Here is a 14527-nt window from a genome sequence, read left to right on the forward strand (position 1 = left end):
GAACAACAGCAAAATCACCTTTTACAACCTCACCCCAAACTGTACCACATTGGTCTACTTAGCTCCCAACCACAACTTTTACTGGGAATAAAGAACTTTGCTGTTCACTGTGCCATCAGAGACCTGTCTCCCAACCTCTTTGATACTGTAATTCATACAAAATCACATTAGTTAGTCCCAAATTAGATAAATCAAAGAATAAAAGTCAGAACTTGAGAAACAAACTAAAAGGTTAAGAAATGTCCTCCACACCTACCCGGGAAGCTGGCGATGGGCGTCTTGGACTCTTAGATCTACTTCTCATCATTTTTCTCAAATTCTGAGCTTCAGTCTTATAATAATCTCTGTCTGCTTCTAAAGTCTTGACAAAGGAATCAAGTCTAGAAGGAGATGTATTTTGTGCTTTTTCAGTCTCTAAAATTATCTTGCCAAGGAGGAAAAAGTTAAGCAATTATTTTAAGCTAAATTATAGCATCCTTTGAAAATAGAAACACAAAGAAGTCTCTGAAATATTAAATTTAATATTTTTTGAAATAAAACATTAAAAACTTATTCATTATTTTAAAAAACACACCATTTTTAAAGCAATTTTCACCATTTTGTTGTGCTTTATTTGAATAAAACACTATATTTAGTTAATCATTTGGAGACGAATATATATGTTATTATATATGTTTACTATATTTTCTTTATATTTAATATATAATTACATATATACATACATACATATATACATACATACTTACTTACTTAGAGATTTCAGAAACACGCAGACCTGAAGCAAATCTTAGAATGACTGACTCTGGAAATCTTTCCTATTACATCACATTTCAGTGTTTTACGTTAGTTTACATTCTGTTCAATACTTGTTCAGTGAATGGCTATGCTAATGAATCCTGAACAGTCTGTACATTCAGGAGCCTTGCCATGAATTCCCATTCACACAGACTTTTAGAAAAACTTTTAAAATGTTTTTATATTTGTTTTATGAATACTGAGAAAAAATTGACATGTTTCAGATGGTGTTTTTAAGTATTTTAAATAACAGATTAAAATATTTAAACGGAAGACTTTCATTTCATGTTGTACAATTAACACAACATCAACTGGTACTGATTAAGTATTTATAACTTAAAAATATTAATTATGAAGCCATAAAATTTAAAGTATAGAAGAATGTACCTTACATATCAAAAATTTAAAATTTTGAAGCCATTTTAAAGCTAGTAGCAATTAGAAAGCTCTTTGCTAAAACCCACCAAAGGTTACTGTCACCACCTAGAAGAAAGTGGTGATATAAAGAAGCAAGATGGCACACTCTGGGACGAGGATGCCCAAAAACCTCTGTTAGTGGGTGTTAAGTTTAGAAAACAAAATGTTTAAACCTCTGTTAGTGGGTGTTAAGTTTAGAAAACAAAATGTTTTACTGTTCACAAAGGCACAAGTCAAAGGGTATATTTAATTCTTTTAGTAGCTTACTAACTAAATAAAAATGACTGCCTACCATATATTTATGAAAAATATACTTACGGATTTAAGCCTTTGAATTGTATCTTCTAATACTGTTATATTATTTTGCTGACAAATGAGTTCAACCTGAAAAATTAGAAATTCTGTCATTTATACTGAAGATGCTAAAATTGACTTAATTGGAAAGAATATAAAGAGGAAACCACTTAAAAATAAAAGCATTTACACTGAATATTTGAAGCAGAAGGTAACCTGTCCCTCATGCTTGCCTACCTTCAGCAGTAAAGGAACCCAGACTTTAAAAAGGGGTTCTTTTACCCAATGTTTTCAATAAAATATTAATTTGTTAATTGTACAAAATTATATCATTTATTGAATCAAAATGTTGAGAGTAATCATAATTCTGAGGATTGTAACAGGAAAGCAATATAAGCCTGTAGTGAAGTATTTTCAAACTCCCATTCAATCTTCTTTCTCTGATGAACTATTTTAATGCATTACTTCACTCAAGCCACAGGACACTTTCACATCAGTTTTATAGTACAGCTATCATCTATAGCTATATATATAACACATCTATACCATATGTTTCAAAACAAGTGACTTTTTTATTACAGATAGTAATAAGCTCTTTGTTTAAAGGCAACAAATAAGTTCAGTGATATATTTATAATTAATGAGCATCACATTATCGTCTCATTATCCTGAACTAAGATAAACATGCTACAATTTAAATGAGAATTTCCTGGAACAATTAATGACCTTTGCTAGGATCCATGCCCAGGGCCTCTTTAATCCCAGCACTTGGGAGGCAGAGGCAGGCCGATTTCTGAGTTCGAGGCCAGCCTGGTCTCCAGAGTGAGTTCCAGGACAGCCAGGGCTACACAGAGAAACCCTGTCTCGAAAAACCAAAAAAAAAAAAAAAAAAAAATTCTATCAGTAAATTTCAATAAAACCCCATTCCATGTGTCTTTATTATCCTTCTAAGAGTCCTCTAGAAGTCAGACTATAGTTTATAAAATATTAAGGGGTCCTAATGTTTGGAACATAACTTATAGTTTGTATAAACGTTGTACAACTCTGAATCATGTAAATATTCAATGTTTTATTTTATGCTACTGTGATGGTTATTCTTGGTTTTCAACTTGACAACATCTGGAATTAACTAAAATGAAAGCAGGTGGGCACACCTATGAAGGGTTTTCTGAACTGAATCATTTGAAGTGGGAAGACCCATACTACATCTGATCTTCTGAGATGGGAAGATACACTTTTAATCTGGCCACACCTTCTGGTGGCAGCCCATATAAGGACATGGAAGAAAGAAGGGCTTGCTCTCTGCTTGCTGTTGCTCTCACTGGAGAGCAGGGCACTCCTTGTTTCTTCACTCCTACCTCTTTGGGATTCTGGCAACCACTGAGGACCAGCTGAGCATCCAGCGTCAGGGACAAAGCAGCTACTGGATTCTTGGACTTGCCATTGGTAGACAGCTATCGTTGGACTAACTGGACCAAAGCCTGGAAGCCACTCTAATAAATGCTCCTTTCTATATGCAGATTCATTTTATTAGGTCTGTTCATCTAGAGAATCCTGACTAATACAGCTTACTGTGCAGACACTAAAAAGGCATAACTCTAGTATAAATGTATAAAGATTTTTGTTCTTTGCTAAGTATGAAAACTCTGTAAAACAGAATATCCAGTGTGATACTTCCTAAAAAAATGGAAATACGCATATGCTAGATACAGATGAAACTTGACCAATAATCTGTAACCGGAGGAAGAGAGAGTGAGAGTAGATCCAAGTATGAGAGCAGTAGGCATTATTTCCTTCTTTCTAGTGTTCTAGGTGAGCTGAAATCTTCTTGTTTGTGTACTTGTGGTGTGAGGGACTGAACTTCCTAGGCGAGCAATCTACCACTTAACTACACCCATAAAGTTGAAAATTTTACTATAAGCATACAGAACCTTTATTACAAAAGTGCAAAGCCTACCCTGAAAATAATTATAACTGGCCCAAAGAACGGGTGTTAATCCTGCGGTTTTTTACCTCCCTAACAACTGCTTAATGGTTGCATACTGTGTGCCTGCCTGATAGTGTAATACTGATTCATGCTGGCAAACACAAGAAATGCAACAAGACACAAATTTCTGCCCCAGGGAGTTTATAATCTAGTTAAAGGAAAAAAGAAAAGATGATAGTCAATAAATATATCAAATACGGTCCATGTCACTCAAAAGAAAATATAATAACCACTCAGATTCTAAGGCACTTGAGACATTTTAAGATTTTATTTTATGTATATGGATAATTTTGTCTTCATGTACATCTGCACACAAGAGGAGGGCATCAGATCTTATAGGACTATAGTTATAAACATTGTGAGCTACCACATGGATGCTAGGGATTGAACTCAGGACCTCCAGACGAGCAGCTGGTGCTCTTAACCATTGAGCCATCTCTCCAGCACCCAAGAGATTTTTTTTTTTTTTAAGCAAACAAAACAGTTAAAGATTTTTGAATTTAAGGACACCTAATATTCCAGCTGGGAAGGCTAAATGTGGTGGCTTGAGTAAGAATGGCCCCCATAAGCCATTTGAATACTTAGTCACTAGCACATAGAGCTGTTTGAAAACATTAGAAGGTGTGGCTTTGTTGAAGCAAGTGTGTCACTAGGAGTGGGCTGAGGTTTCAAAAGTTCACATCATATCATATCGAGCCAGTCTCCCCTCTTCCTATGGCTCCTCTCTCCTCCCCTCCCCTGCCCCTGTGGATCAGGATGTAGCTCTTAACTACTTCTCTAGTACCATGCCTGCTGCCATGCTTCCCACCATGATAATGGACTAGACTCACCCTTTGAAACTGTAAGTCAGCCCCAACTAAATGCTTTCATTTATAAGAGTTGCCTTGCTCATGTTGTCTTTTCACAGCAATATAACAGTGACTAAAATAGATTTTTTAAGTTAAAATAAGTTAGTTAAATATTAACTTATATAACACACTGACAAAGGAAAACAGTGCTAAGGGTACTATGTTTATGGAAAACAAGGCTGGAATTTGAAACAATTATCAAGGAGTCTCCACAGAAAGGCACCCTTGAGCAAGGTTTAAAGAAGAGGGCACAGGAAAATCTGGGTGAACATTCCAAGAAAAAAAGGTAGTTACAGCCGATGTCCAGGGCAAAAGAATGCCTAGCTAGTCCCAGTGAACAGCAAGGTGGCCAGTGCTGCTAAGCCAGAGTGGAGAAGGGAAACAATGTGGGGAAGAGCTACACAAAAAATAAAGTGGGACTGAAGAGACAGCTCAGCAGTTAAAGGAGCTGTGCTCTTGCACCCACATGATGGCTTGTAACCATCTCCAGTTTCAGGGGACCTAGTGACCTCATCTAGCCTCCATGTGCATAAGGAACACACATGATATACAGACACACATTCAGGCAAAACAATCATATACATAAAATAAAATGAATAACTGTAAAATATATTTTAAAAGCAGGATAAGAATTTTACAAATATAAATATTAAGTTTTACACAGTATTTTCTATATGGTAAATTCAGTTACTTTGGTTGATCGAATGCCATGCAAAGGTAACAATAAAAAAAGGGTATCAGAGATCTAGTTCAATAATGGTCCCATGTGAATTGGGGAGAATCAGTTTTTCCTAGAGATGAGCCTCCTAACTGGTTATCTAATACCAAGTAGTCATCCCTAAAATACATGTATGCAATCAACACTAAATGGACTCAGTAGGCTGTATTTATGTATTTATTCCCAAATACATGTGTATGCATATATGTAACAAGAATAATTAAAACAAAGAAGACATGGGTTTGAAAGGGAGTGGGATGAAAAGACATATGGAAGGAGCAGGAGGGGAATGATATAAATGTAGTACACATATATGATATTTTCAAAGAAATTAAAACATTTTAAAATACACATGCTAGGGCTAGAGAGATGGGTCAGAGGTTATGAGCGTTTGCTTCTCTTGCAGAGAATCTGTTTTCAGTTCTCAGTATCTACATAGTGGCTCACAACCATCCATAATTCCAATTCCAGGAGATCTAACACCCTCTTTTGACCTCAGCAGGCACTAGGTGGCACAAATGTGATACATATATACATGCAGGCAAAGAACTCATACTCAAACATAAATAACTAAAATAAAAAAGGAGCTCTTATGTTAATACATTCTATAATATCTCATATAGAATGTATTAAATTTTAAACACATTGGTGCCATCTTAGAAAATGTCTTTTAATTAAAGTCATAATTTAGTTGTATTCAGTTTAATTGCAAATGCCACAGAGCATAACAGCTAGTCATTTTTCAGTGAATATGGTTTAGGTTACTTTTCCTTAACAGTATTACTGATGAGTTGTGTTTCCAAAAAATTGTGTGTGTGTGTGTGTGTGTGTGTGTGTGAGGGGGGGCCAGAAACCCTAATATGTGTGGTATAAGAAACTAACAATAGTAAATTTGCAATTCTACCCTTCACACTACAGAAAATCATATTCAACCATCTAGAAAGCTGCTTTATTAAATCATAAATGGTAACTCAAGCTGTGAAGACAAACAAAGGCAAAGAGCTGCAGTTTTGATGCGTGCTCAAAGTCTTACACTGCTGCATGAGAAGATGCAGGCCTCCACTTTAGTGTGGGTTCTATATAATGCCACTCTGGTTTTCCCCCAAGACAGTCTTCTATGCAGCCCTGTGAACTGTGAACTCACAATCTTCTTGCCTGAGCCTCTCCAGTGCTGAGATTACAGGTGTGGCCCTAGTGAGTCATTTTAAAAAGCAGAGATGGTAGAAATGTGCACTGCAGATTCCAGCTTGTTATCACGCTTGGATCCGGGCTCAGAAAGTAGAGGCCAACTGTCATTGTACAGAAGACTTGTGCTGAGGGCCAAGCACTCTGAAGGAAGCTAACTGAGAAGCAAGTCTTCTAGTAAAGTTAACATATGACTGCAATCTGACATCACCTTTCTTACAATTTCCTGAGAAACTGAACCACAACCACCAGGTCACCTGAAAAAGTTTGAAATCACTTAGCTTCAGGAGTAGCTTGTTACATAGCAATAAGAGCACAGTAGTAAAGACTCAAAAACAGTTTAATGGACGAGGCTACTTCATGAATATTTAAAATATGACTAACCAAAATAAATTCTTTTCAGTGAATAAACTTAATCCTATCATTAACCTTAGATTCTACTTGTACATGTTAGAACATGTAAGGAGAGTGTAAGAACAGAAGCATTCAGCAATCAAATTAGAAACTACTTCAAATTCTACCCCCAAACTCAGACAAGTATGTATCATGATAAACCTAAAGCTACAATACATGGCTACTGCAAAGGATGAGGACAACTGTGTGGTGTCCACATCCCCAAAATGGTCTTGCACCTTTCTCCTCTCCCTTCTGCCCTCCAATGTCACTAAACATTGCTTCCCCACTTCAAGGCGCCAATCCTAAAGCCACTCCTCTGATTTATTGTGATTTCCCACACTCTCTCTCCAACAACACTACCCCACAGATGACAGGAACCTCTTTCTCAAAAGCTCAAATAGCTTTACAATTCTCCAATGTAGCAGAAATTCTACATCATACATGAGTATCATTTTTCTAGAACTATCCTTTTCTGAGCCAGGCAAAATCTTAATATTTAATATTTTCATTTTCCATGTTTCAAATTTTTTCATTTTTACCTAAAGCCTATGCTTTATAATTCAGAGGCTTACCATTCCTGGAGTTCTTCCTTTTAACCTCAGAGAATTCACCCTGACACCTACCTACCTACTCCCTGCTCCCATCTGGTCAGTAGATCCTAAAGAATCCTTTAAAATAGATGCTTTCTACAGAGAGCATACTCAAGGTTGAAATTCAGCCAGTCATGTTTCCTCTTCAGTCTGGGAAGGAGTCAGTTAATTTTTAATATGAAGAATGAAGGACAGTAAAACTCTCAACTTGACAATGTTCACAGTTGAGATGAACATTGTACTCAGTTAACCACTAAGCTATCCCTAAAAGGTCAAAATAAACTGACAAGTTTATGGGGAAATATTGAAAATACACACACTCCTTTTAAGAGCCTTTAATACTGGTGCAGTGACCATGTGGTGTACATTATTACAGGCTAGAGATACACCACTCTAGCTATTCTCACTGGGAGTTCCAGGACCTTCTCCAGGCAAGGACTTACAGACAAGTATTCTCAAATTAAAGGAATGAGTTTTGTGTTGAAAAATGTAAAGGTAAATTTTAGAAGTTAAATTTATAGCTCTTGATGTGATAAAGATCTTCCTAAACAAAAACTCAAACTCTTAAGTCAACCAAGAAGAACAAATTAACAACATATAACACTTCTTATTTGGTTAAAAGTCAGTAATAAACCGCTAAATGGAGTGGGGCATGGCACCTGGAACCCCTGCTCTCAGAAAGCTGAGGGAGGCAAGAAGATCAAGAGCTCAGAGCAAGCCTAGGCTAGAGAGCAAGACCATTTTTAACGAAGGTGTGGGGAATTTACCTGTTTACAGAAATACAAAGAGAACAAATTGGGGAAGCAGAGTCATATTGTACATACAGACTATCCTTGCTTTGAAATTTTCATAATAGCCTCATAAAACTTAGGGGGAAATATGAGCAAAAAAATGTAAAAAAATAAAATAAAATAAAGTATGAGAAAAATATAACTTAATCCTTATGATAAACTTAATATATGCTAAACTAAAAAGCTTCCAAATTATATGAAAATTTCACTTTTCCAATTTATTTTTACAATCGCATGCTTAAAGTACAATTAAGATATAATCGGTGATAAATTTACTTACCTTTGCTTCTTCAAGTTCCTTGTCGGCAGTGTCCACCACAAAATTCTTTTCTTTTTGTAATTGCTCTGCTAGTTGGTCAAGTTTAATCAACTCTTTACAAAGATGCTCATTGTGGTTGGTTAAATCATCTACTTGAGTGCTTACCGCCTCTTTACTATCCAAGAGTTTCCTAACATATTCTTCCAAGTCATGATTTGTCTGTTTGAGATCTTTAACCTGTTATAACCAGAAAGGAAGTAATTATGTTAAAAGGATCCCTTAGCTTCCTTCTGAGAAAAGCAATTGGGTGTTAGAATCGGAAAGACTAATTTTGTTTAACTGGCAAGAACACCTAAGTGTATAATCTTTGTGTCTTATTCATTTTGTACCATATTGTTACCAATCTAGAAAAACCACTAAGTGAAAATATTAACTAAATAACTAATCAGTGTGGTACGAATCAAATCTAGGCCACCATGAATGCCTGGCTAGAGGCCCTACTAAGCCACATTCCTAGCCACCAAATTATTTTTTCTTAATAACTGCATCTTTCATGTCAAATTTCAGGTTTTTTAATGATAGAAATACTATTTTTAAAAATAGTTTTTGCCAGGCAGTGATGGTGCATGTCTTAAGTTCCAGCACCTCAGAGGCAGAGGCAAGTGATCTCTGAGTTTAAGGTCAGTCTGGTCTACAGAGTGAGTTCTAGGATACCCAGGGCTACACAGAGAAACCCTGTCTTGAAAAACAAAACAAAGCAAAACAAAATTAGTACTTTAAATAGCTTTTTAAAAAATACTTGCAATTTATTCTTTGAGAATTTCATACAGCATATAATATATTGCAATCACATTCACCTGCTGTAGCATTTTCTCTGTCTAGACACATTAGGGCAGTGACGGGCCTGTGATTGGACAGGAATAGAAAGGTGGAGCGAGAGCAGGAAGAGGAGGAAGGTCAGGAGAGGAGGAAAAAGGTCATCATCATGGAGACAGATGATGAGGACAAGCCAGACCCACAAGGTTATACAACCAAGTAAAGGTTCTTACAAAATAGATTAATTGGGTTAGAATATTGTCTTTATTATTTTGGTTCTGAAATTATTGTACTGGCATCTTGTAAATTGTGATCTATTATTATATAAATCTGATTGGATATTAAGACCTTAAGAATCATGCTTTACTTACCAGGTCTTAGGTGCTATTTAGATGAATGATTGTGGGGATGTATAAAGAGTAGCATGCATGTAGATGAGCATCTACATAAGACTGTTAAATGGATTGTTGTTTTATGTCAAACAACTTTTATAATACTTATTTTTATTGTTATAATATTTTATAAATTTTAAGGAATATGACAAAAAAGATATTATAGGTATTGAAGGGGGGTCTATGGGAGGAGTGGTGGTACAAAAGGGGAACAAGAATGTGATTCAATTCTATTTAATTAAAATGTTTTAAATGTTAACAAATTCAGATAAATTGAAATCATGTAACTTTTCTCATCATAATGCAATAAAAGTTAAAAAAAAAAAAAAAAGAGTAGCATGCAAGTGAGATGTCGCTTGCTGGGAGAAAATAACAAAAACCTGCCGGGATTTAGTATTGAGGTTGAACGGTACCAGCACAAGAATGTAAATTTGCCGGGTGGATTCATTTTTTATAATTCCCACAACACTCACCCTCTCCCAGCCCCTCCAGGATTCCACTCCCATGAGTAACCTGCACTGTCTTACTATATATAGCTTTTTAAGCAAACTATTAAAAGAACATCCAAATAGCCAGGCACGATAGCATATGCCCATAATCCAAGCCCTCAGAAGGCTAAGGCAGGAGGATCATGACTTTAAAACTAACCTGGCTACATAAAGAGACCTTATCTCGAGGGGGAAAAAAGCTAAATATTTATCTGCAGTAAAGAAATTAAAGATAATGAAAAGGAATCAAATTTCTACTTGCTGTTTAAAACTGTTAACTCTTTAGAAAAGTTTTTTTTTTGGTTTTTTGAGACAGGGTTTCTCTGTGTATCCCTGGCTGTCATGGAACTCACTCTGTAGACCAGGCTGGCCTCGAACTCAGAAACCCACCTGCTTCTGCCTCCCAAGCGCTGGGATTAAAGGCGTGTGCCACCACCACCCGGCCTAGAAGTCTTTTTGAACACAATAACTTGCTTGCCTAAACTAAATGTCACATCAATCTGGTATCTGCTGATTAATAAGGAGGGCAATAGTTCCCAACACAGTGTCAAACTACAATAGGTATAAAAAGACATGGACACACACACACACACACAGAGAGAGAGAGAGAGAGAGAGAGAGAGAGAGAGAGAACGAGAACAGACTCATGAACAACACTAACACCAGAAACTACATTAAATTCCAAAGATGCCAAGGACAGACTAGATGCCTACCCTCAGAGAACTTTTATTTCCTTGAGGCACAATAAGTACAATAAAAGGAACTCTGTGAGTTCAACATATTTAACAATTATCTATAGAGCACATAGATTCAAGATCCTATGATGGTCTTCTTCAGAAGATTAACTCAATTTAAATAAGAAATACAAGCAGCCCTAGTCCCTACACCCGACCCCCAACACCTATCTAAGTCTTTAAGCAGCAGCTAGAATTGCTAAACACCTAGTCTTAGTTTTGAGTCAGTCATGCCTTAACCTTGAATGTTTCAAGTAACTACAGAGATAACTTCTTTTAAAACTGAAAGTTTACTTTAAAAGTATAAATCATGTTTGTCCCTCTATGAAGAATATCCTATAGTTCATGAATTATTTTTTCTTTTCTGTTTTTTTGTTTTGTTTTGTTTTGTTTGCTGCTGGAGGTGGGTTTTTGGTTTTGTTTTTGTTTTGTTTTTTTGAGACATGGTCTCACTACTTAGCCTTGGATAACCTGGAACTCGCTGCATAGATCAGGCTGGCGACAAACTCAAGAGATCCATCTGCCTCGGTCTCCTGAGCGCTGGGATTAAAGGTACATATCACCATACCCAGTAATGAACTATCCTAACTAAATATGTTACAATGCCATTTATAATTCTGAATGGGTCACATTAGGAAGCATATGAGGTCATTATGAGAATCCAACCATAGCAATGTCACTTTGTGAAGCATACTAACATGTGAGATTTAAAGTCTACATTATCAAAACCAGTCAACAAAAAACAATGAATTTTTTGTTGTTGTTGTTCTGTTTTTGTTTTTGTTTTTGTTTTTTCGAGACAGGGTTTCTCTGTGTAGTCCTGGCTGTCCTGGAACTCACTCTGTAGACCAGGCTGGCCTCGAACTCAGAAATCCGCCTGCCTCTGCCTCCCAAGTGCTGGGATTAAAGGTGTGTGCCACCACCGCCCGGCAACAATGAATTTTTTAACAAGTAGGAAGGGGATCTATAAACGTACAAAGTACTTCCCTGGTTCAAACTTTTATTGTGACTAGTCTGAATGTCTCCATTTACCTTCTCTTTTGGCCTACTCCCATATACCAATTAAAGAAAGTTCTCTGAACCCCTAAGAGTGCACATAGGAAATTTGAATGTATATTAAGTTGCTGTAAAATAGTGCGTATAGATATAAAAGTTGGACTTATTTTAATTTTAAAAGAAATTCCTTGGCTGGGCAGTGGTGGCACACGACTTTAATCCCAGCACTTGGGAGGCAGAGGCAGGTAGATTTCTGAGTTTGAGGTCAGCCTGATCTACACAGTGAGTTCCAGGGCAGCCAGGGCTATACAGAGAAATCCTGTCTAGAAAAATAAATAAATAAATAAATAAAAGAAAGAAAGAAAGAAATTCCTTGAAAATGTAAATTGGAAGTCACCATGTCACTAAGAATATGATGCCAAGTCACCATTTTTGACCCTGGCCCTACTCATCTGTGCAGCCTCGGTTCACTGTCACCAGGGTGTGCACCTAAGCTGCAGACATGCTACAACACTCTTCCTGCACTAGTTTAGGAACATTTTAAGTATTATAATGCTATATCCTATATGTCATAAAATCCTCTTCAGGTAGGAGAAGCCTCAGGAAAATTTCTTAGGCCTCAACTGTAGGAAAGAAATTGGCTTGTTCTTGGCCTAGTAGGTAAAGAGTATTTAATATTTTCTTTCTGCTTCCTTTAAACCAAATGTGCAGTCCATCTGTTGGGAACTTGAACAGAAATCTCATGCTACACTACCTGCTCACCAATCTAGTATGAGCTCTTCACGAAGACAACTGCATACTTTTCTGGTCACTCGGACACAATTCCTGAGGGAAGAACTTAAGGTGGAGACAATTATCTGGGACCATGGTTTCTGAGGGAAGAACTTAAGGTGGTGTCTTAGTCAGGGTTTCTATTCCTGCATAAATCATCATGACCAAGAAGTAAGTTGGGGAGGAAAGGGTTTATTCAGGTTACACTTTGCTGTTTATCACCAAAGTCAAGACAGGAACTGACTCAGGGCAGGAACCTGGAGGCTGGAACTGACTCAGAAGCCATGGAGGAATGCTGCTTACTGGCTTGCTCACAGCTCCCAACCCCTTGCTCAGCTTGCTTTCTTATAGAATCTAAGACTACCAGCCTCAGGGATGGCACTACCCACAATGGGCCCTTCCACCTTGATCACTAATTGAGAAAATGCCTTACAGCTGGATCTCATGGAGGCATTTCCTCAATTGAGGCTCCTTTCTCTGTAATAACTCCAGCTTGTGTCAAGCTGACACACAAAACCAGCCAGTATAGGTGGAGACAGTTATCTGGAACCATGGTTCCTAAGAGAAGAACTTAAGGTAGAAAAAGTTATCTGGGACCATAGTTCCTGAGGGAAGAACTTAAGGTGGAGACAGTTATTCGGGACCACAGTTCCTGAGGGTCTATGAAGGGTGTGGCAGAGGTCTTCACATCGAGGTCATCCCAAGAAAAAGAACACTCTGTAGGTTTAACCTTAAAGGCCCATTCCCAAGTCACTTTCCAAACCCAACCCCATCTCCCAAAGGCTTTCAAACGTTCAAACACTGCCCCAAACAGGGACCAGGTGCCCAAACACTTTCAACCTATGGAGGACATTTCATGTTCAAATCATCATACCACATTTCTTCATTTTCCCTACCTTTCTTATCTCAGCTACTTTGATCAATAGTGTGCTATTTTTAATATGTCATAGGATGTACAATTAAACAATTGCAATTCATCTGTCTTCACAGTTCTGTTGTGTGGGTTTTTCTGGACTGTTGTGTGTGTGCATGTGTGCACATGCATGCATGTATTCACATGTATCAGCAGACAGGAGTGAAAGGAAAAGTGTGCACATGTGTATGCATGTGGAAGACAAAGTGTTCTCTTTAATTGCTCTCCACCTTATATATTGAGGCAAGTTCCCTCAATTTAACTCAAAGTTCCCAGATTTGCCTCATCTAGCTGGCCAACTGACTCCTGAGTGCCAGAGTTAGCAGAAGGCCGCCAGCCTACTCATCATTTGCATGAGTGCTGGAAATCTGACCATCATTTCTCATGCTTGCATAGCAAGCCCTCCCCCTATTGAGCTGTGTCCTCAGCAACCCCCCATGCTGTGAATGCATGTGGTGTGTGGTATACATATGCTCGTGTGTGTGCAGGCCAAAGAGAACCTCAAATGTCATTCTTTAAGCACTATCTACTTTGGCTTTTTAAAGACAGGGTCTCTCGGTGGCCACAGTACCCCAGGGATATGCCTGTGCCCACCCTCCAGAGCTGGAATTACAAGCAGAATTACTACCATGCCTGGCTTTTTCACACAGGTTCTATGTTTAAACTCGTCTTTGTATAAGCACTATATTGACTGAGTTAACTTCTCAGCCCTTTCTTAGTATTTTATAAGATGCATTAAAATCATTTATTTGCCTGTCCTTTCCACTGACTTCTAAGCAATATAAAGAACTCCTTTTTGCATCATGAATTATAATAAAACAAATGGATCAACAGTAAATACATGAATACCCTCCTTGCCCCTGATAGTAAACGCTGCTTTTATTCATTCCGTGATATAAGTGCTTTAGAAGAGGCAGGTTGGGGTCCTCCAGGCCTGAACTGGTGTGTGTGTGTCACTCGGTAAGGCTGAGTAGCCTATGAGTGCCTATGCACTGAAAATCCTTCCCTAGGTTGCCTCATTTAAAGATACCCGAGGCTCTCTCAAAGGAAAATCTCTCAAATGGCTTTTCAGTTTTGCATCCTGAAGCCTTTCACAGAGTCTAGCCTCCCCTCAAGAAACCTTCCCTATTGCCCTAG

The 14527-nt window shown here is 37.6% G+C and overlaps 1 protein-coding gene across 1 annotated transcript in view; it reads right to left on the bottom strand.

Annotated features, from left to right (window-relative positions):
- The window catches only part of Tsga10 (testis specific 10), a 108861-nt gene that overhangs the window by 73992 nt on the left and 20342 nt on the right, over positions 1–14527 (bottom strand). The window contains exons 3-5 of the mRNA XM_031368970.1: positions 8302–8517; positions 1531–1596; positions 257–424 (exon numbers count right to left, since the gene is read on the bottom strand). Of these exons, the coding sequence (XP_031224830.1) occupies positions 257–424; positions 1531–1596; positions 8302–8517 (450 nt within the window). The remainder of the gene's footprint in view (positions 1–256; positions 425–1530; positions 1597–8301; positions 8518–14527) is intronic.

The sequence above is a fragment of the Mastomys coucha genome, unplaced genomic scaffold (genome assembly GCF_008632895.1).
Source record: "Mastomys coucha isolate ucsf_1 unplaced genomic scaffold, UCSF_Mcou_1 pScaffold14, whole genome shotgun sequence".
Taxonomy (NCBI): domain Eukaryota; kingdom Metazoa; phylum Chordata; class Mammalia; order Rodentia; family Muridae; genus Mastomys; species Mastomys coucha.